This window comes from Drosophila kikkawai, chromosome 3R (assembly GCF_030179895.1).
Source record: "Drosophila kikkawai strain 14028-0561.14 chromosome 3R, DkikHiC1v2, whole genome shotgun sequence".
NCBI lineage: Eukaryota > Metazoa > Arthropoda > Insecta > Diptera > Drosophilidae > Drosophila > Drosophila kikkawai.
This window is the reverse complement of record NC_091731.1, coordinates 25,229,959-25,253,748: the sequence shown is the minus strand read 5'-3', so window position 1 is coordinate 25,253,748 and position 23,790 is coordinate 25,229,959. Positions and strand designations below refer to the sequence as shown.

General features: G+C 43.4%; 1 protein-coding gene and 1 long non-coding RNA gene across 3 annotated transcripts; one reads left to right on the top strand and one right to left on the bottom strand.

The window, feature by feature from the left end:
* Window positions 1–1,852: 1,852 nt before the first annotated feature.
* Window positions 1,853–22,783, top strand: dpr15 (defective proboscis extension response 15). Of its 2 annotated transcripts, XM_070286774.1 has the most exons (7): window positions 1,853–1,963; window positions 5,555–6,030; window positions 10,860–11,452; window positions 16,014–16,248; window positions 16,799–17,469; window positions 18,143–18,248; window positions 21,589–22,783. In XM_070286774.1, the coding sequence occupies exons 2-7, from the start codon at window positions 5,952–5,954 to the stop codon at window positions 21,906–21,908; spliced, it is 2,004 nt and encodes a 667-aa protein (XP_070142875.1). In that variant the 5' UTR covers window positions 1,853–1,963; window positions 5,555–5,951; the 3' UTR covers window positions 21,909–22,783. The 2 variants fall into 2 exon arrangements, with proteins under 2 accessions (XP_070142875.1, XP_017030680.1); XM_017175191.3 differs by lacking the exon at window positions 1,853–1,963 and having other exon boundaries at window positions 5,521–6,030.
* On the bottom strand, window positions 4,184–5,072 carry LOC138928867 (uncharacterized). Its single transcript, XR_011445268.1, has 3 exons — window positions 4,957–5,072; window positions 4,499–4,907; window positions 4,184–4,431 (listed from the first exon to the last, which is right to left on the bottom strand). It is a non-coding gene; the product is annotated as an uncharacterized lncRNA (long non-coding RNA).
* Window positions 22,784–23,790: the final 1,007 nt, after the last annotated feature.

Here is a 23,790-nt window from a genome sequence, read left to right as displayed (position 1 = left end):
CGGCAGGATGCCGTAGCCTGTAACATGTTCGACAGTTCAATCTAAATCTATAGGCCACTCGCACACACACAGAGGGCCGAAAAACCGAAAACCGAAAAAGCCGGGCCGAAACCGAATTCCCATTTGACCATTTTGTCTGGAAACAATAAAATGACCTCTCGCATACATGGCCGGACTCTCGTTCACATGCGGATCCCATAAATGTTGCAAATGGAGCAACAGAGTGGAGTTGTCATGCCGAGGATGCGATGCCTGGCTGCTGTCTGCTCCACAGGACCAAAACAACAGCAGAGCAGCAGCAGAGGCAACGAAAAAACGAGTTTCCCTTTTTAGACTTTTTGGCACTTTTGGGGCCTGGCCGGTCTCCTGCGACTGGGATGAAGGTTACACAACCTAACCGCATTAATGCCAGCACACAGAGCAGCTCGGTACGAGTTGGGTAATTGTTGCCTGGAGGATTTGCAAAAAGATTTTCACTGTCATTTGAACTGCGTTTAAGGCTTCATTTACTGCTGCCCCCACTGCTTCCCCACTGCCATAAATGCCAGCTACCCTGCCTAAATTGAAATGATCTCTGCTGCCATGTGATATGGGATGTTATTCCAAAACTGTTGCATAATTGGCATAGCTATCTGTGATTCAAGATGAACTCTATTAAATTCCTCAGATTCCTCACTCAGGTAGGCTTTAAATAATATGGCATACGCATAAGTTTGTCTAATTTAAAGACATTTATTTTTATCAAATGCATGTGAACCTTTCATGTACTTTTTTCGAGTGGAGCGTCCAACACTTCAGTTCAGGACTTGCTGTCGTTAGCAGGGACAGTCGTTGACATTACCCGACTCCCTTGGGCTGAGGAGGGGCTCTAGAGTGTGCCAAATCAATCAGTCGGCAATGCATAAATGACATAGTCAGGACCTGGCTTATGGTACTCCCTCATATGCGACATCGTCCAGCTGTCACACACGACCATTGCGGCTAATGCGGTAGGTCTCTTGTTGCCGTCCCGTGTCTCCCACCTCCTCCCTCCTGCTTATCCCCGGCAGTAGCAGCATTAGAATTATCCCTGTCCGAGTCCCAGAACCCCCTGCCAACCATCGCATGGCCTGACATTAGCCAGACACGATAAATGCACCGAACTTCGGACAATGATGATGGCCCAGTGCTTGACTGGCTATAAATTTTGAATTAATTGGTGGCTGCTGAACAGCTCGCCCTAAAATTTATGTTTTTCCTGGCCACCAGGCCTGTTCCTGGCCAGGGATTCAGGGCTTTCTGACTGTGATTTTCGGCAGTTATTAACGGGCAAGTAGGGCTCCATTTCATTTACTGAAATCAGTGAAGCTAAAGTAAAGCCACCGCATTATTTACAATGGTTACTAATATTAGGGTAAATATATTAAAAAGTTACTATTCGTTTTTACTTTGTCTAATCAACATATACTCTTTATGATGGGTTATCTATAGAATGACTTATAACTTATAGCTGCTTATTTATCTCCACTCCTTTCCAGTGCTTAATAAAAATACTAAGGAAAGAGCCTTGTTTCCACTCCTTTACTAAATCAGTTTTTCATTAAGCCCTGCCAACCTGGAGTATCTGTTTTCGATTTTAATTTGATTATCCTTTGTAGTCGGAGCAAGCGTTTGTTCAACTTAATCGCATTAACTCAGGCCACCCATTTAAGCAGGCGCATTCTTAGCCCATTTTTTATCTGCTCCTTTGAGTAATTTTTTAATTTTTTTTTTTCGCCCAACCTTCAACAACTGTGATTAATGACTTGAGAGAAAAAAGTGAAAGGTGTGCAAAAGGCGAGGAGAAATTCATTTCCAAGGGTCTTGCATGATTGAGTTCTATTGAGTCAACTGCAGAGCTAAGCTGGAAATTTTTCTTCATTCGAAGTGGCAGGGGTAATTCGCACGATTGTTTATAGTTGGGAAGGATGCGGAATTGCAATAGGTAAGTGGGACTGAAGGTGTATATATAGTATTTGCCTGGTATTACTGGAATTAATTTACTAGTTCAGACTTGAAAAATAAACAGCAAATCACAAATGCTTTACTTACACTGTTTCACAAATAAAAACATGAAATCATTTTATTAACCCTCAGTACTTAGGCCCCCATTCCCTGATGCAACCCTGTAATTGACCCTAGACACATCTCTATTATTGTCAAATGTTTTCGAGTTATTATTTTAATTATTTTCATTTTCTGAAACACAATTAGCTGCGGGCCTTCCAATGAAACGGTATAAGGCCGAACAAAGGAATATATGTAAAAATCGTTTTAATTTGCCAATGATTGTGGGTGTCCGTGGGTGCTTCAATTATTTAACTGCATAAACAATAAAAGTATTTGCAGTTCCGAGCGTGTGGGGGCCGCATTAAAAAGTGAATGTGTCTTCTGCATACGCGTATGAACATACATATATGTATGTATGCAGCCATTGTTTCAGGGGCCTTTGTGGGTCTGCTTCTGGAATTGGATGGGAAATGGGAACAGGGAGCTGCGTTGATGGGCTGAGGGCCTGATGGGGTCTGGGTGGCTCCAGATCCGAAACTGTCAGCCACAGCGCTACGTAAGTAATTTCGCGCATATGTTACGTCGTGGGGCGGGCTGGATTCAGATTCGGCTTAAAGCCGCAGTTCGGCGTATTCATGGCTGCTGCACACGACAAATTGAATTTTATGCAAAAGCTTGCGTTTTTTGTCAGCCCCTCTACCCCCCTCGAGTTCCTATCGTGAAGTAATCGCGGATGTCCTTGCATTCCGCGGCGACATCTATGGCCTGTTCGTCTGCATTATAATTCGGTCCTTTGTTTTCCTTGTCGCCTCCTCCTCGGTTATCCCTGTGTTTTGCACTTTGCCACGGCATTTCCGGCCAAGATGCGGTTTTCTCCGGCAGCTGCGGCTGTCCCACTTTCGCTCGTATCCTTTTCATCCACTTTGTACTTCGTCCTTTTTTTGGCCAGCACTTTTTGCGAGCATTGTGCAGGCGGCGCCGTTGGTTCGACGTTAATGAGGAATTATGTTATCGCACTGTTAAGCCGCAATAAGCGGCGCCCGCTCCGTTCTAACCCTTCTTATCCTCTAATTGAGGTGGCTTAGGGGACAATGTGGGCCGGCCTTTGATTTTATGCATTTGGCGAAAGGGATTTTGCATGAAAATCCAAAGTGAGTAATTTGCCTAACTGCCCGATGCATAAAACATGCCTAATAACAATAGAGCAATTTACGCGTGTAATTGCATTTGTATCACTAACAGACTCCTCTGAGCTAACATCCTGCAACAGTGAACTCTCGCTTACAGCGCCTCGCGCTCGCTCTCTCTTGCTGTTACTGTTAAACCCGAGTATTGCGTATACGCCACCGAGCCGCTCGCTTCGGGTTACTTCGGGTGCGATTGCCGTGCCCCATGAAGCTGCCGTCGGCTGGCTTAGTTTCCTTTTAGCCGGTGTCAAGCGTGGTTCGTCTCTCGCTTCCTCAAACGAAACGAGTGTTAGAAATGGTTAATAAACAAGTGAAGGGGATCCCTGATAAAGCTCAGTGATCGGACTTTGTGATGGTGTCGCTACAGGAAAAAATTTCTAAGAGTTGAAAAACCAATAAGAAATTAATTACAATAACCTATAATACACTTAAAATGAATCGGCCAAGTTAAATCAGATACAAACAAATACATGCTGTGTAAAGCATTCCATATAATTTATTGGTGATCTTGACTAAATAAACTAAACTAAACATTTTTCAAAATTAAGTGACAAGTGATCTTTTATTCTTAAAGCAGAAATATATAAACAATTAAAATAATCCCTAACTATATAAACTTTAAATCGAACATAAACGCTAATCACACCCATTGAAGTAAATCTGCCACAATAATTGTATCAAAATAATCATATGAAACAATAACGAATTGATGACACAGCCACAAAATTGAATGGCAATCGAAATAAACTGAATTACCAGACACAGGAATTTCCCGCTTTCCACGCCGTCGAGCTTGGGCCAACTGTGCGAGTGTTCGAGCAGCAGATGGCCAAGGACCAAAAGGACTAGGCACCCAGACCCAGACCCACACCAAGACCACGACCGAGACCAAGACGGACAGCAGTCAAGAGTCGAGGATGCGGAATGCGAATAGAAATAGGAATTGCGTTAAATCATTTACACTTCCGCTGCTGTTTTGTTTGTGCAATCAATTTAATATTATTTGTGTTATCCAGGCTCCGGCTTAAGGTCCAACTCGTTCTGCTCTGCTTTGAGGCATACGGCCCAGTCGTCCGGAACATTACATTTGTTTAACATTTGAGTTAACGCTTCATTGAGCCACCTACCACTCCACTGGCATTACTTATGTATGTATGTATATGCACGGAGGGCCTGGCATTTCTCAGTCCGAGACCGACTTCGACTCCGAGCCCATCTGTTGGCAGAGACAAAACAGCATTTAAATCATTATTCCCGACCAGACCTGGTCGGCCCCGACCTACCTACACCTACAGCTACACCTACACCCGCACTTATGTACGGCTAGGCTAGCCATCGAGAATCCTTTCAATTCATCCTGCGCGTGTCCTGCATTTGTAAGTTGCTCGGTGGGCGTGTTCGCCCGACTGGTCGGCAGCTGTACGGCTGCCGGATGGCCATATGTACTCCTTTTACGCCCCACTAAACACCCGCATAAATAAATTTCGTTAATGCCATATAGTCTGGGGCGTAAAAGAAAGATGAGGTAACACAAGCAGCCATAGCAGCCGAGTAGCCGGGAAACCGAGCCACGACGGCAACGGAGGATGCCCAAATGGAATGCCCGGCTCCGGCTTATACAACCACATATGCATGGTCGAGTTCCGGAAGCCCATTTCGCCAGCATTCCGAAGAAATTCATCGCTATTTTATCTTTTTCAAGTTTTTAAAGTTACATATTTTAAAAATTCGTTATCCTTACATTAAACTCTCTGAAGTTGTTGGAAATGAGAAGATTTATTGGCATAAATCTCTTTGAATTTTGAAAATGTTATTTACATTTTCACATTTATGCTTTATTTATGTCTTGATTTATAGTTGACGAATTAAAAAGGTAATGTGATTTCAAGCCTTTTTGTTGCCAAGTACACTTCAGTGTGTGTCTAGTCGTTTCCGAACTCCCTTTATGGCTTGCAGGCTTTATAATGTTCTGCAAAACTTTAGTTTCACTTTTATGTGAACTTCAAAGCAGCGCTTAGGTGTTTAATTCGACCAATTTTTCATAACTCCCTCACGAGTTTTGGGTCAGCTTAATGGAGGCAGTCCAAGCATGTGGGAACACCTCGTTGGGGCCACTAATGCCAAGAGCACCCACAGAAAACTTACACAAACATATCAAAAACAGGATACGGCGCAAAACGCCGGCCATAAACTGGGCCAAAGGAGCCCTAGAATGTGGGGGGGCAGGACCTAAAACACGGGACGGCACCCAGCTCGACGGGCACATTGTGGGAATATTTAAAATTGGCCACGTGTTGTTCTTGGCGCTCAGCTTCGCTTACGACATTTTTCGCTTTTAGTTATTTTAGATTGCCCGACAAGCTTACCGTGCGAGTGCTATTTGAAAATATGTTAACCCTGCGATTTTGTGCGCCACGCGAGCAAGGACAAGATATTGCTGCAGTTCGTGTCAAGGCGTATACGCGATATTAACGGGAGCAGCAGCCAACAACAGCCGGAATCCGGCGAGGCAGGGATAAATTTGCACAGGCTCCAGCGGCCCAGCGCCGCCAGTCGCCCAATGTGACCCAGTTAAGGCCAAAGGACTTAGCTGGCCAAGGACCGCGAACCAAGGAACCGAATCGCGGAAGGCAAAACACGATACGCGATACGCGGAGCTCGGGACGCGCAAGGAGGCGTCCAATCCCAGAACCAGACCGACGCGGAGCAAGGATTATCAATTTACTTGGCACTTTAATGGAGTTGGCCAGGATGCCGCGACGCCTGATCCGCTCGGAGGTCCTCCTGCTGGCACTGCTCCTCATCTGCCTGTCGGGTAAGCTGCGTCAAATATGAAATTATTTCTCACGATACATTTGTCGCATATTAAATGACTCGCTCCGCTGCCAGAATCTTTTCTCGTGTTTTCTGCAAAAACAATTTGATATGCGCGGCTTAAAAGCATTTTGCGGGCGAATTTAAGGCATTCAGTGCCGTGTATCCTTGGCCTTTGTGCATATTTTAGCACAGACTGTCTGGGGTGGAGTGAAATGTGCAAAGGAAGCGGGGCTTTGTTTGGGAATTTTTTGCTCGGTTTGTCAGGGTCAATTTAAATTATGTTGGCATTTTTGCTCAAAAGCTTATGTAGCCTGAATACGGGAAAATTTTCGTTCGGATAAGCCATGTAAAATTGTTAAAAAATAATTGTCTTTAACCCTGAGCTTGAAAGAATGCTTTAAAGCTTTATTAAATATTAATTACCCATAAGCTAAATGTAGAAATATTTTATTTTGGCAAAAATGATTCCTAATTAAGCTTGGTTACCAGTCGTTAGGTTCTCTCTTACAAATATCGTCAGCATGGCCTAAAGGAGTAAAACTAAAAGCATTTTTTTCGGTTGAGAGGTTAACTTTTTCCAATCAATCAATGGTTTTCCCAATTTGTCGAGGATTTTTACCTTCCATCTACAGCAATGTTCTAGTACTACAAAAAAAGGGAAAAATAAGGGAAACAAGAGAGAGAAAGGTAATTAAAATCAAAATGGCAACATGAAAAGGCACAAATTGCTCAACTAAAAGTTAAAACTAAAGCATAACGAAAGTGACTCTCGACATTTTCATCAATGAACCAAACTCGATCAAACGTTGCACCGCTGCCCTGCATGCCTCACCTCGCCCACCGAAATTTCTGTTTTCGCAATAGAAAAGTTGGAAAAACTGCAGCAAGGCCGCCCTGCTGGGGGGATTTCATCCACCGAACTGTATAAGGGGGCGGCTCTGGATGCTTTAAATTGTGTTAAAAGCCTGGAACTTTGCTATCCTTGCCCTGCCTCCGCCGCTAACCCCATTTGCCGGTGCTTTGCTCTGCTTCGGAGCATCCCCTCGCAAGCTGTTCGATTCTTTTGGCCATGAAAGTGACGGACGGAAACGCTCGAGGAGATTCAGCCAATTGAACGAGAAATAACAACAATCAGGGAAACAAGTGGCGTGGCTCTCGAGGGGTGGGCTTTGGGTTGAGGTAGGTGAAAAGTGGAAGAGCGAAAAAAGTTAAAAACTTTTACTTTTGTTTAATCAAATTCAGCTGCCCAGTTGAGCTTCATTGAATGCTTGTAACAGCAGTGAAGTAACTCAGAGGAGCCGCCCCGAAAACGACCGCAGATCCGCCCTTTGTTGGCTTTTCCAGTGGATAGCCTTGCGGTAGCGATAAGTTGCTGAAGTCTCGGGCTATTTTCCCACGGGATACTTTCGGCCGGCCGCCAAAGTGGCACGCCCGACTTAAACGCTTAACAACAATTATTACACAAAGTTACGGCCTGCCCTCGGCCCACTCCCAAGTCGTGTTTCCCACGCCGCCACCCGTGCTGTCATCATTATAGGCGAAAACTAGGCTGGCATTTTGATGAGAGTGTCCGGCCGAGAGGAAAGTCCTCCTCGATCCTCCACCACTTTAGGTGCTCATGGGGGCTGCGATTACGGCGTTCCATAACTGCTGCCGGGCGCCTAGGGGTTAAGCCAATTTCCACCACCATCATCATCAGCATCATAATCAGGTCCTGCATTAGCCTCATCATCCCGACAACATGCCCATCATAATTAGGAAAAGTGTCGAAATGTTGTCAGCCCGAGACGGACAGGAAGGAGGCGTATCCCGGACATCACTCAGTCTGCACTTGAAGAATTTCTATGGCGGTTCTAGAATTAAATAAAATAATAAAGGAATCCTTTTTCTTTTGGCACAACTTAAAGATTCTATTACTTTTTATAAAATACTCACATATCCCAGATTAGATTATTAATCCTCTATAATTGTCTATATTCAATATAGCGTAATTTCTTAGATTTAAATTGAAGATTTCTGTCCCATATCGACAGCCGTTTGCTTACTTTGCAGAATTAAAATGACTGAAGTTTTCCTCGGTTCAGCTGCGATTTTTCCGCATAGTTTTTCCTCTTGCTTTTGTTTTTATTATTGTTACCATAACAATAACAGAGCAGACAAACAAAAACAAGCAACTACGTAGCAATAACAAGACCGGGCCAACTTAGACATCACCAAACTCAACTCGCTTCCGGCCGGGGCGAGTGTAGAGCGGAAAGCGGAGAGCGTTCAGAGGCGTTTGATTAAAACACTTTCGACTAAAAATGCCCGCGGGACCTGGGAGCTGACTGCTCGGTTAATTTTAGTGTAAGGCGGCAGCTCGGGTTTCCCATGCAGTCCCAGCAGCTTTTCCTCCGTCGGCGAGTCAATGAAATTCTGCATGATGAGGCTCGTTTTATGTGTGAGAGTTTTCCCCGCCCCGCAGCCAAGCTCATTACGCAAGTTTTCCCCCATCCGCTGCCAAGTGCTCGACTTGATTTCCCTCCTCCTCCTCCCTATCTGTTTGTGCCGCTTTTCCTTTATATATATATATACACTTTTTTTATTTTTTATTCTTGCGCACAATTTGTTTTTACAGTGGCGGGCCGCAGAGGGGTCTGTGTTCGTGTCTGTTTTTACAACTTTTTAGTTTGCGACATCCCTCTCTCCGCGTTGTTGCGAAAAGATTAAGCAAATTTTTTTAGGACTCCGCCAGTTGTGAGTTCCTTTTTGGTCCTCGAAATATCCCTAATACCCCTACGAAGCGCTGCCCTAAATGATAATTTTCTCCCAAATAATTTCAGTTTATTATTTTGTTTTCATTTTTTTCCAACGCAATGAGACGGGACTTGAATTTCCCAGTAATTCGCTTGTTTTATTGCACTTTTTTACGCTGTTTTGATTTGTTTCATCGCTGGCTGGCACGCCTCCTTTTGTGCACCCAGCGCCACATCAGTCCCTTGCCGAGATCCTTGGACCGTCTGACGGCAGCTGTTGGTTTTTATATACATATTATCCATGGGCAAATGAGTTGAGCGCTGACAGTGGGCTATGAGGTGATAATATAGACTTATATAACAATATATGTAAATAAACTAATTTAGCATTTTTGCCTGTTGACAACACTGCGTATACGCAATATTCATAAGCAAAATTCATCACTCATACGCAGTGTTTCTCAACTCAATTTTTCAATTACTTTAACAAATTTTTTTAAAAATATGTTCACACGGCCTTATTAAAGGCCTTCCATTTCCTTCTCCCCTCACTTTAGTGTCTAATTAAATTACGCCACACCCCTGAAAAATTCCTTGCCCACTGTGCTCGAAGGGAAATGGAATTTATGTAACTTTATTATAATCAAGTTGGCTGCAGTGCATCATTAGTGCAGGCAATTAAAAAGTTTTTTATATGCAATCGCTTTATCTTTATTGCACGTACACGAAGCATAAACATAAAACATGATAACGCTTACACACACACACACTGGCACGCACACCCTCTCCCAGAGCGAGGGTGGCTGAAGGGGAAGCAGCCTCATAGACACAACATGCACGACTTGGCCGGGCTCGTTAAAAGAGGCTTCCAGAGTTTTGCATTTACTTTGAGGATGGCAAAATAGGTTGAACTTGATTAGAATATGGCGGGAGCTCCCTCTCCCCGGGATTCCTCTGATACTTTCTTTCATTCACGGCTCAATCGCTGGTGAAGGGTACTCGATGACAGCCACTTTCTCTTGCTGTGCATCTGTGCAATTTGTAATCACTGTTCATTAGTTAATTAAGGCAACCATGCATTCTCTCTCTGGTGGATTAAAGTAGCCTTACAATACGATAACTGACACAAAACACATTGCATATCCACAGGTTTTTAAAGAGTTCTTGCGATTTTTAAACAGAGTATTGTGATATATGAGAAACTCAATTAACTGTGATCCCAAATAAAGTCAAGATTTACTATAATCATGTAACCTTGTATCCTTGTAGAGCTGAGAACAGCTTAATAAATTTTAATTAAAATGAAAAGGCCAACCTTGGCTTGACTTCCTTATCAACAGAGTGCCAACTACTTTGCCCAACTCCCGCATCCGTGCGCTTTAACTTTCGCTCTCTCTTGTGCTGTTTCTATCTTTGACTTTTGGCAAAAGTTTCGAGCGGAATTTATGGCGCCAATTTGCCAAATTTACGCGTTGCATGTGTATGGGAATCTGCAGGCAGAAATCTGCATTCGGGGAAGCCCCCAAAGCTCGTGAATCGTGTGTAAAAGTCGCATAATTTATTGTCGATTTACGAAAATATTTTATTGGTATTTTCGGTGTATAGTTCTACCTGCGGATCGAGGGGTGACTTTGTTTTTCGAGCCCTTCGCTGGTTGCCAGGACTACCAAACATCAGTTTTATGCCAATTATCAGCTTTTCGGCCGCCATAGAAACTTTGGCTCTAAGTTGGCATTCGACATCCCCTCCACTCCAATCCACTCGGCAGGGCCAAGTACATGCAAATCAATTCAAGTTCGTAATTAGCTAATTAATTTCACTTGCCATCGAAACTCATCTTCAACTTTCACCAACTTTACGTGGGGCTGGCGGCGGCGAGGGCAGCCGAAAAATTAAGATTAATTTATTGAACGAAAACGCCGGAGCCGTAAATCGTTTTAATTGTCGTAACGAGTATTCGGGATAAATGGGAATCGGGGCATTTGAAATATATCTAAGCCGCCAAGGAGGATGCGGAGTGGTAAACACAACAATAAGTCATTAATTTCCACTCACAACCTATTCATTTTCCTTTTTTCCCTCCATTTTGCAGCCATCAGAGGGCAGGCGGAGGAGACATCAATATTAAACAGCGAAGGGACAAATGGACGGGCATTTCAAAGAACTCAATCAAGGCGCGAGGCATTAATTCCGGCGACAACGCAAATGGCCCGAACGGCGGACAAAGCCGGCGCATTTGGGGCAACAATGGCTGCAGTTGCAGCCTCAATTCGCCCCAGCAACAATGTGGCCATTAATAACATTAGCCACAATGGCGATCAGCGGCTGACCGCTGCCCTCGAGGCGAATCTGATTATGAGCAGTCGGAATATCCAGGAGCAGCACAGCTACAGAATCACGCATCACAACAATGCCACATCTCTGGCAGGACCAGCAGTAGGAGCAGGAGCTGGAGCAGCAGCAGCATCAGATGCGGCAGATATAGGAGCCTCGGCAGCGGCAACAATTGCATTGAATGCAACAACAGCAACGGAGGCCACCGCAACAACACAACCTGCAACAACAACAACGCGTCGCACCACCCGCCGCCCGGTGGCAACCACCACACTGAAGCCGCCGCCAACAATAGATGATTACCAGACGATAATTAGCCAGGCCGGCACCCATGCCTATCTGCCATGCAATGTAAGTTGAGCAACCGTGTTACACTGACCGAACGTTCTTTGACTTAAATAGCAGAAAACTACTTATGAAACTCCCACAACAATTCTTACCCAAAGTAGGTTTAGGTCAATGCCAGTAATGAGGCTGATGTACCAGACATGAAGAGTATTATCTTCAATTTGTTATGTTTTTTCTCCCCGTGTGTGTCGTGTCCCGAAATTCCCTTCAATTAGCCTCCGGCTCTGATTGAATTTCACTGTTGAGCTCTGAATCGAAAATCGAGAATGCGGCCAAGCCGAATCAATGGCTCAGAGTTCCATGGAAGGCATAATTTGGGGGGAACATTGAGGTTGAAGTGAATGGAAAATTCCTTGAAAATTCAATAAGACCGCTGCTCGGGCAAACTCTTTCATGAAGCTTTGTTTACTTAGCAATCCATCAGGGGGAAGTTCCACGTCAATTTATGTTGGCTGTGAAAATATTTACCAGAGCATTTTTATTAATTATTGATAATTTATAATAAGCAGCTGATTATACATACAGTTCTGCCCGGGTGGAAGAGAAAAGGGCGCCCACCAGGAAGTGGCGGAGGAGGAGGAGGTTGAACCCAAGGGATGTGGCATCGATTGGCAGGACTTCCGCTCCTTTTTTCAGCATTTTAGAGCTTTGAACTAATTTACGCTGGCCGCTGTCGGAACTGAGCGAAAACAAAACCGGAAATTGCCGATGCTGTCGATGCCACGCCCTAGCCTAAGGGCATACATAAGCAGCTGGGTACACTTACCAAAAAGTAATGAAATTATAAATCCAAGTGCCCCAGATTAATTTCTATAGAATCCTTTTTGTGAATGTTGAAACTGTAACTGTGTAACTGATGTGTTTAAGAATATCAGAATATTTTAATAATTTAAGGATTCTTTTTAACTTATTAATTAAACCCGACTACCCTGCATTTATTGATCCCAGTGTAATAAAGAAAAACGAAGAAGAGGAAGCGGACGTAGCTGACGCTGAAGGAGACACATTTTTGTTTGCAGCTGCTCAAAAACGATGACCCAAATAGTTGGCACTATATACGCTTATACATCCGCTTTATACATAAGTATGTACTCGTGCCGCATTTATGTACGCACGAGGCGATGGCATCCGCTAATAACTCAGTTACCCGGTGCTCCTTGGCGCTGTGCCTGCTCCATCCGCTCGGTGCATCCGCATGGCGCATCCGCTTATCCGCGTTTCGCATTGCAAATTATAATTGGCGCTGGTGGATGCTGTGCTGCCAGTGCCCGGCTACTATTTACTGGTTGGTGTTTGGACAGGAAATTACTGGAACCGAGTGCAGCAGAACTTGAAGTTGCAGAAATAAATATTCCGTCCGGCTGACAAACACAGATGCGAGTATATTCCTTGAGAATCTCGTGCGGAGCCAGTGAACCGAGAGCAGAAAACTGCGGGGGGGGGCGTGGTGCGAGTTAATTAAAGGACGCAGCGAGAAAGGGTTTTATTTACTTACCTTTGACTCGCTAAATTCTTAAAAAAAAAGCACTCCCCAGATTTATTCCAATTCATTTGCGACTGTGTTTGCTTTGGATTCAGTAAACAGGAAGGAAAAATTATTTAGGCTCACATCTCTGAGCGGTCAGGTGTAATTTACTGAAAATTAATTCAATTGGAGAAGCCACAAGCAAATCTTTTTTACAAGTTCTTTTATTTAAATTCGTTGAATACTGAAATAAAGCACTTCCTGCTCTATGTAAAGCATATTTTTTTCAAGGCTTCGGTTAGGAAACAAGTTTTGACTATAAATTTAAGAGATTTAAGGATAGCATCGACCGAAACTGCAATCTAAGACTAACATAAATATGCAAATTTAGCCAAATACTATACATGATGTGCATAGCATAGCTCCCCGGCGGGAATATGTTCCCTGAACCGTGAACCTCCTCTACTGCCAAAAATCGAAAAACAATCTACTATAAAATATTTATCAGATAATTTGATTCCTACACACATAGTCGATACCCCATATTCGCTGCTGGCTGTTGGCACAGCTCGGCGCGGATATATTTATATGCCCGGAATAATCTGGGAATCTGCTTAAACCTAATCAATTAATAATACATTTTGAGACCGTGGGCGTCACAAAGAAAGCGGCTGAAGGATACGAAATCCTGGCAAGGCCAGGGGGACTGGAACCCACAAAAATGCTTTGCCTGCAAGCACTTGAAGATATTTTTTACCCAGAATCGACTCGACTGACTGCTCCCCCTCGTTCTCTGTCATTCCTGTCTTATTTTCCCCCAACTGTTTTTTTTTCGGCAAAGTCAGCGAAAAGTTTCCTCTCATTTTTGTACTTTTTTCCTTGTTGTGCTGTGTTATTTCGGTGAAGATATGAAAGCAGGCACTTTGAGGTGTATTGTTGTGTGAAAAGAAAGAGGAAGACGGTGCCCAGAAGACAGAAGACAGAAGGCGGAGGACGAAGGACGAAGGGCGAAATACGGAGGAGAATCAACAAAATAAAAGAAATTATTTGCAAACAAGTTTAGACGAAAATTCGCAATGTTATGAGCAAACTTTGTTGTCTGCTCGACTGTGATGGAAAACGATGCTCACTCGGCAGAGTCTCAATCTGGAGCTGATGATGCCGACAGCGGCTGGCGGGGCGCATAAAACCCAATGGGGCCAGGAAGAGGAAGTGGATATGGCCCCACCAGACCCTAGCAAGATGCGACACAGTTTCGGCGAGTTTGAACTGCAGCTAAAACTAATTAACAATATTTAAATGGCAAACACCCGGGCGGGCATCTTGATAAGTGCCGACGTCCCATCACTTTATGGCGGACTTAAGCGCAATCTCTAAGAGAGGCGGCAAATTTAAATTAGCTAATGCCGGGCGGGAACCTGCGCGGACCCCACCCAGTCAGGCCACACAGGGATATTTGTTAGCCGCAAGGACGACGGCGAACGCCAGGAGACTTACTTACACTTGCCACGTACTCGAAGTCCTGACTTGGCTGCCTGCCGAGCCTCTCAGCCTCCGCCTCTTCCGCACTGGATAAGCATCTTCACTTAATACCGAGTATAATGTCGATGCTCAGCCCGATAATAATGTCCTTAGAGCCGGATACTCCTGGCCGTGGCTGCGGCGAAATTTAATAAACTCTCACCCCGCACAGTGGCTTCGATCGATTATATTTCCGATTTTATCCCAGATACCTGGCAAAGCATTCAATATGGAAATTTTGCCAGCTCATGTGTCTGCAGGGAAATGATTAATTAAACGAGCCGAGGGGAAGCAATTAAATTGGAAGCCGGATATAGGAAAAGCTTCTATTGTAAAAAAAGGGAAAAGCACAGAATTGTTTGTTTCTTTTGTCTTTAATGAATAAATATGAGAGTCAATAATAAATAATTTTGAAGAATGAAAAAGTAAGCTAATTAAAAATCAAATTAAAAGACGACTCTATATAACAAAATATTAATTAGATTTTTATAATTTTAGTTTCTTAAATAGTTTCCATACTTGTATAATTTATATATAAATATATATATCTTCATAGATATCCTACTCAAGTGTAAAAGATCTACAATTTTATAAAAATCCTTCAGTAAAACGGTGACAGTATTCTCAAAATTCTGTCTACCCGCAGGTGATGGACTGCCCAAGTCCTGCACTCCTCCAAGGAGTTGATTCGTCGACAATGCGGAGACGTTCTTACTCATTTAAGAGAGATAGTTTTTGACAGCACGTGCTCAACTGGCAATAACAGCCAGAACAAAGGGGAAGCTGTGTGGCTGTAAGGGTGAGCCTGTTCCAGTGTCTGCCACTTCCTTGGCGACATTCACAACAACAATGGCGGCAACAACAAGCACATAAAACGCAAATGATTATAGTATCTAATCATGACGTTGTCGTCGTCGTCGTCGCTTCCCAGTTCCTCGTTGTCTGTGGCCCCGACACCAACATTGTAGTTGATGGCAGTGGTTCAAAGACAGTCATTTGGCCCAGTCACGACGACCAGTTACCACAATATTTACACTGGGAGAAATGGGTGGTGGTGGCGGAGGAAGATTTTCCTGTTTGCTCTGGGTCAATGTAATTAGGTGGGGGCCCTTCTCTTATTGTGAATTCATATCCCTACACAAATATGTATGGATGTGTACCTGATGGGCACACTTCCGTATCGATGACCAGCTACTTAATGTGTATTATTTTGTTTTCGCTCGGAGACGACGGAGGCTGCCTGGGCAAATTGCCACTAAATTATTATTGCCATTATTGACACAAATGAATCGTCGTTTTGTTATCGTGATTGTTTACCGCCCAGCTACCCACTGGCCCCCGAAAGTGTACACAGCTGAGGTAGAGCAGCGCAAACAAGGCAGAGTTCTGCTGACATCATCATCATCCTGCCAATTCTTCCTCGTTCTGACCAATCCCCGGGGCTGGTCGGACAGCTGGGATTTACTGTTTGAATTGCTTTCTGCACGGGGATAATTGAATTAATTTTAAAAATGGAAACCCCAAAATCGAATCATTTCTCGATAATTGAAGGCAAACTTTGCTGTCTCATTCGAACAGGTCAAGCAGCTGGTAAAGAAGCCGATATCCTGGCTGCGGATGCGGGACGGCCACATCCTCACCGTGGACCAGACCACCTTCATTGCGGATCAGCGCTTCCAGTCGGTCTTCTCGCCGAATCCCGAGCGTTGGTCACTGCAGATCAAGTATGTGCAGCTCAAGGACGAGGGGACCTACGAATGCCAGGTGTCCACGGAGCCCAAGGCCAGTGCCATTGTCCACTTGAGGATAGTGGGTGAGTATTCATAGTTTATAGCATATTTATTTGGGTTTATTTGGGTGGTGCCACCTACGATGGGAAACTACTGCGACCTTTACTTGATTGAATTAAATTTTAAATTAATATAAATCCTGTTTATCAATTTAAAAACCAGAAGAAATCTTTCTCAATTTAAAATGTGGATGTTTTCTATTTACTTAGACTAATTAAGGTTTTAGGCAAAATATGTCGTTTGGTTTTCTTAATTCTTCTTGATTTTGTATTATAATTTCAAAGGTCTCCCCATCGTACATATCTTTGTTAGCCCACTCTAAGTCCCTCTAATTGACTGTTCCCTGCATTCCGTTGACCTATTGGCCTTCGTTCACCAAAATCGGATGCCAAAATCAAAACCGATACCCAAACCCTTGACCACACCTATAAATCAGCAATGACAGGGACAATAAATCAATGACCGTTGCACTTTCGCGAGCAGACTTTGGAGCTGTATGTGGGGTTCCAGTTCCTGTCTATATACTCTGTCTATATACATGTATCCGTCACTTTCCCTGCGTGTCCTTTGCAGAACCCAAAACCGAATTAATTGGCGAGTCAACGCGACATGTGAAGGCCGGAAGTCAAGTGAAATTGCGTTGCATAATTAGCCAGGCTCTCGAGCCGCCGCTGTTCATTAATTGGTTTTACAATCAGAAGCAAATCTATTTGCATAATCGCCGCGGTTGGCGTACGGAAATTGAACGCATCGATCTGCCGCCGGAAGTGCCGACCACCAGCACCACGACAACAACAACAACGACGACCACCACGACGACGACCACGGAGGCGCCAATAAGCAGCTCGACAACAACAGCAGCAGGATCAACAGCATCAGCCGCACCCTCGGAGACGTCGGTTAATGGTTTAGCAACCATAACACGTTCATATATTTTAGATGCCATATCGCAGAACGATGTGGCCGAGTTGGGGGCCGGGGTGGCTGTCGTCACCGAGACGACAAGCTCCCAGCTCGCTGCCGATGCGGATGCCACATCTTTGTTGCTGGCAACGACACCGCCCACATTATCCACTGCAGCGGGAGCAACAACGGCAGCGACAGGTGACTACTCAACGGCAGGTGCAACAACAACAGCAACAGCAACAAGCAACACCTGGCCAACGAGCACTGCGGCAGCAACGACTGCGGCATCTTCAACAACAACCCTGCTGCCAAGCAGCAGTTTCATTAAACAGATAACAGTAAGTGGCTTACCACATTCCAGCCCACCCTCACCTGTGTTTCCCCTGCCTTACCCCAAACGAGAGCATTTTCCCCCCATTAAATGCCTTTTCATTACGCAAATTGGCGTGAATACGAGGCATGCAAAATAATTTTTATTAAATTTTTATTGTCAACGTTTGTCAAATTATAATTTTAAATACGGCCCCAGCAGTTTGCGCCTGACACACTCGATCGCGTCTGACGACTGTCTCGGCAACTGAATAATGTATAATATTATTGAATACAGTTGAGCTTCCCTAAACAAGAACTAAGGTTATACTGAGTATTTTCAAAATATTTTTGAATACATTTTTGTTGTGAGTATTTTTAACTGAAATTAAAATAGCTAAAGTTAAGGATACTAAAGTAGAGTAAAAACAAAATATTTCACTCTTTACAATAACTATAGTCCTGAACTTTTAATTTTAATAAAGATACATTGGAGAAACAGCTGTTAATGCTTTAATAGTCTTAACAATAACCTTTTTTTTAAACTTATTGGTATCCCTATCTTTAGAAGATTTCCCAGAAACATTTCCGTGAATCTATTTAATTGGAATAATTAGCAAATTGTGTGTGACTTGCTGGTTTGAGTTTGGAAGGCTCAACTGTATTCGTGTGTCTGAGTGCGCTCTTATTATCTCATTGCAGACGGCTTCTCTCATCATTCCGGCCGTAGTCAAACTGGATTCCGGCAACTACACGTGCAGCCCCTCGAACAGTGCGCCCCGCACCATTGTGCTCCACGTGCTGAATGGTAAGGGGGAGTCTTTCGGGTGGTTGTGGAGAAAAGTGGGTGGAGGTGGGCGAAGGAGGTAAGGTCCTGGTTGGGGAGGGGCTGTTTTAACTGTTTGTCTGTATGGCCACGCAATTGAATTAAGTTTTCATTTAGCTTAATTGAATTTTATTCGGATGCGCTTGTGTTTGGTTTGACTTTTGATTTCTGCGAAATATGCGCACAGTGGGCCGGCACAACGCCCACTTATGAATGGAAATGCCGAATTACCACAAACTGAAAGTATGGAAAAAAGCAGAAGCCGTAAGCGGAGCATTTAACTAATTTTTTGTTTCCTCCTTTTAATGCTTCAGCCTGCCATCACCAGCCACTGTGCCGGCTATTTGAGAGGTTTTTATTTTGTTTACACAATTTCCTACAATGGCAAACACAATGCCAGCGAAACGAAACGAAATGAAACCAAAAACCAAACCGAAAGAGGAGGCGGTACGGGAGGAGTGGTTGCAGTTTTATTGTTATCTCGAAATGGCCACAATTGCGTTATTTGCCCAATGTCCGCCAGGCGGGAGGCAGTCGGCAACAGAACAGGGACAGGAACAGGGACAGGGACACTGTTGAGTCCGAGGACCAAGGACGCTGACAACAATGACAGTGATGCGGAGGTAAATGTCCATGACGCCGGAGACGACGATGACTGACCTATAAATGTCGCAACAAATGGTTAGCTATCTGTCCGGTTATCCATCTCGTCCGTCTCTATTTGTCATTTTGTTGGTTTACACAGAAAGAATCTCCATTTGCCTTTCATTGCCCGAATTAGCATATTATGGAAAAAAATATCTAGAGCTGAAAATGAAAGGCATAAATATAGAAATCTACTTTCAAATAATTCTCCACGCCGTGGTAAGTTCTCCAGCAAAAGTCTCATAAATTAGAGAGTTAAAATATAATTATATTGTTCAAAATATAATTAATAATACAATATAAACTTTCTTAATAGAATTAAATATCTAAAATATTCCTGTGTGGGTTCCGTTTTCTGGCTGTGCAGACTTGTTGCCCCAAATTTACGTCCTGCATTTAAATCGCTTGTCCATTGCTCCTATTGCTGATCCAGTTCCTGCTCCTAGCTGTCAACTCCGACATGTGCTCCTCCATTTGCCCCTACATAAGCCCCTCTGTGAGTCCCCCAAAGTGCCCCTCTATGTGCTCGTCCATGTCTGCGTTTGGCTGCTATTTGTTGCCTGTCGTTTTCCACTTAAATCACGCTACTTAAGGGCCCTTCGCCAGCTGACAATATGATTCGACCGTGCCGAGTGTCGGCCCAGAGCCGGCAAAACAAATGCCGGGCGATTGTGACTGATGACACCTGACGGGGGACAAGGACTCGCAGCATGATTTTCGGGCGGACAGGTACAAGTTTGTTTTGTCGCAGGCCGGAGAGGCGGGAGCTCGAAGCCGGGAGCCGGGACCTGGGTTGAGTGACGATTGTCAGGCTACAAATAATGGCCGTAAAAACGCCGAATGGCGGAGTGGTACTTGTGTCTAGGTCAGAAAGGGCAAACAATCGACAAAGAATATTTGCAGGGGTTTTTTAAATTAAATTCACAATTTAATTTGCTGTGAAATGGTTGCATTGTGCGGAGCATGACAAACACCATTTATAACACGGATTTAATGTATTTTTAATATTCGACTAATTGACGCAGATAAAGGAAAGGCTCACAGGCCTCACTTGCCACTCGCTTTTTGTTGCTATGTTGTTAAGCCGGCAAATGAGTGAAAACATGTTAAAGCCGAGGATAATGAAAAACAATGCTCCAGAGAATTGTGTGGGAGTTGGCTGGCTGAGTGCCAGACAATAATGCAATGCGTCCTCGCACGCCTTTTTACATAATTTTAATAACATTTTCCACGAAGCCCATGCGAGTGCGAAAAGGTTAATAAACTTAATGTCGATGCTGCGGCATTTTGCCATTTTTTTTGTTGCCCCAGCGCTGCGTCATGACAAATGATTATTAATAACTTAATGATATTATCATTTATTTATTCAGGGATTTTTATTTTAATTGCACTCCGCCCTGTGATTTATTAAATCAGCTAGGACTGGCGCTGGCCCTAGTTGGTGGCGTAATTAATTTGCTTATTGCTTGCACTTTGTGAAGTGGCAATGTCAGCGTGCGGTCGCCGGAACTTAAATTTATTCAATTTTAATCATTTTTAAATAAATAATTTCATGCATATTCTACAAGCTCCCAGGAATTAATAACTGATTCCGCAGACCGCAGGTCGTTTTAGTCTCATTTTCCGATGACTCACAGGAGTTTGTTACCGATGCGTTGCCGTCGGAAACACGCAGTGGTTGTGGTAATTGGCACTCGGCTTAATAATGGAAAAGCTGGTGCTGCGAAACCCGTAATTAACTTGGTCTAATTGTGGTAAACTTGTCGACTCCTTATGTGGCAAGGACTATGGCTTGAAATTATTTTAAAGACGAGGGCTTTAAGTATGAGAAATTTACAAGCAAAACTCATTTACAAAATTTACTTAGCTTGAAAATAATAAAGAAATTCCATACATAACTAATATATATTTTATATTGTACTTAAACCTGGGCTTAAAAAACTTTTCCCCTCTTATTTTCGACCCTTTATCATATTTTTATTAAATATTTCCATTGAGATACATTTTTATTCAGTTAATGGGCTTAACTTTAAGCCTTTCATGTAAGCCCTGATCATTATTGATTTTTAAACTTCCGCACATTGCCGAGTTGAGCATTTAATTAATTACTTTACATTGTTTTGCCGCCGGCTAATCAATATGTGGCCCTAATGAGCTGGCCGGGGATCGTGGGTGTGGGTCAGCCGGGTTTATTTGCTCTGATACTTTCAGTTAATTTCGGGGCCATGTCGATGCAAGTTCAATATTAGTTCAGTGCTCATTTCCCGCGGATGCCGCAAAAATCCATCAGCGATATTAGCCGTGCATGGAAATCGCGAAGCACCCATATGACTGTGCCAAAACCGCACAAACATACACACAGACACACCCACACCCCCTCGTTTGTGATGTTCAATTTTGCAATAGAAATATTTAATTACAATGGACACTTTATTTATCCAATCGAACACAGACGAGTTGAGCCGAACTGGAGTCGCGTCGGGCTGGATTTATTTTGCAGTCACAAAAATTGATTGTGATGGCAACGCATCGGGTGGGATTCGGGTATTTAGAGAGCTTGTTGGAGTGAATTATCGAAACGCACTTTGGTGACCATGGCGGGAATAATGCTGGTGCCGAAAGCCGCAGATACTCGAACCCTCAGCTAAACCGTTTCATTTCCCTCTTTGATCGGCAGGTGAATACTCCGCCTCGGCCATTAAGTCGGGCAGTGTCAGCTGGAGAGCGCTAATTGGATGTCACGGCTATTTGCACTGGCGCAGCGTTACGGCGCTCCTGACACTTTTGTGGATTATTAAATTTGCCCTGGCCAGGGACATCTGCCACCCGAATGCCAACAGAGCAGCCTGCACCGCCAACGACACCGCCACCGTCACCGCAAGGACATGGAGCACAGGATCTGGCGGTGCCAGAGAAGGTGGACCCAAATCAAGGGCGGTATCTATCAGAGTCAGCGGCTCAATTAGTGCCACCAAAGTGGCCGAGGACAAGACTTGAGTTGTCCCCGGGCTGGCGCCCAGTAACTTGGATTTTACGCTATAAAAGAGGCTATGAACTAAGATTTTAATCGATATAATTACATATTATCACAGGCAGGCGAACACTCATCCATGGCAATATACATCCTTGAATAAACCTAATAAGCGTGCTCTCAATTCATACTTCATTTCTATCTGAGTGTAAATGTGTGTTTAAAGTGATCCTTAGGTTCAGGCATATCGCATATTTTGGGGGAAACTTCTGCAAGAATTGTGTAAATAAAATGCACAGAATTCTACTTTAACAGATAGGAGCATCAATTGGTCATGGTTGTATCATATATAAGTTACCAAAATATTCGCAAAAGGTATGAAATAACTTGTCATAGGAATTGCCAATGAAACGCGATTTTACGAAATAAACTCCAAGTGAAAACTCACGAACACCCAACTTCGATTCCCATTATCTTTCGGTTTCCTTAAGCTATAAATTGTAAATATGTATGTATAACTTATGAATACCCCTGATTTTCTAAGACTTAAAATAATCCCTACGCATATAGAATATTGATAAATGAATACCGAATAACTGTGTAAATAAGCGAGTGTTACAGCGTTCCATTCAAATAAATAACCCAAGCAAGCCAAAACCTAAATGTAAACTCTAGCTAGTATATAAAAGACTTACTACAATTTTAGACGCAGCCAGGCCGAGGAAACTCCAAAAAAAAGCCCAAACTTAATCAACTAAATAAACAGAATTGTACGGAGTTGCTCCTACGTTGCGTATACTTGATTTGCAATATCAATTTTTAAGGGAATGCAAATGAAAATTAAAATTAAATCGAAAATCAATTGAAATGAAATAAAACGAAGTGTTTGCAATAATTCTTAAGCCATTACAAATAAGTGAAATACAAATAAATAAAATTAAATAAAACTTCTTCAATGGAATCAAGTTGTTATTTATTCGACTTTGATATTATTTAGGTGTGGCCGTGTACCAACAATTTAATTAATTAAAATTTTCAGCAAGCTGTGTTTTCACAATTTTACACATTTTTCACCAAAATATTCATGCTTTACATGCTCCTTCGTCCTGGTCAGCCCACTCATATATTCAAACACCGCCTGAGAACTGTGGACAAGTTTGTTAAATATTCATTCATGGCTTAACCGCTGTCCACACACGGAGAATTCCGCAAAAAAAAGCACCCAGTATGCAGAAGGCACAGGAAAGGAAGGGAGCAGCTCAAATTATTCTCACCAACAACGTGTTAAACTGATGCAGAGTTGGGAGCTCGACAAACCCACTGGCTGTCGAAATATTTCCAACCGTGGCTCAGCAGGCAACTTTTGGCAAAACGAATTCAGCAGTAATTTTCTGTGGTTATTGGGCAGGATGTGGGCGTGGCCATCCGGGCCGGGATGCGGATAAATGAGTTTTGGTTTTGGCATTAGTTGCGCATTCATTGCAGCCGTCGATGACGGTGTTTTTGTGCATTTTAAACAAACCCTCTCATATTTAATTTAAATGAATTTTATTAAGTGAAATGCACACGCCAGTTCTTTGCGGAATGTATTTTAATTAACTTTAAATAAGTTATAAAAACGATACTGTATTTTTTAGAATGATTGCCGGCCAATTACTCAGCTTAATTGTCGCACCCTCCGCCCCTCTTTAAGAGCCACAAAGTGTCCATTAGCTGACCCAGATTTGGCCAGCTTAAAGAATTATTTCCATCTTGAAAGCTTCAGCGCTCCATTTAGTGTAAAGCATGAGAGTTTTCAAGGAAAATGTGAAAGCGCACAGACCGAGAGCAGGAAAATCAAAATGAAAATGAAAATCGTTCGTGGCATTTGTTTCAACAAGCGTACGCAAAGTGGTTGACGAGCAGGCA

Excerpts from the sequence above, each read along its gene's own strand:
- dpr15 (XM_070286774.1), top strand. The coding sequence starts at position 5,952 with ATGGAGTTGGCCAGGATGCCGCGACGCCTGATCCGCTCGGAGGTCCTC. Across the intron at positions 11,453-16,013 it reads ATGCCTATCTGCCATGCAAT|GTCAAGCAGCTGGTAAAGAA; the intron begins GTAAGTTGAGCA and ends TCATTCGAACAG. Across the intron at positions 16,249-16,798 it reads TGTCCACTTGAGGATAGTGG|AACCCAAAACCGAATTAATT; the intron begins GTGAGTATTCAT and ends TGTCCTTTGCAG.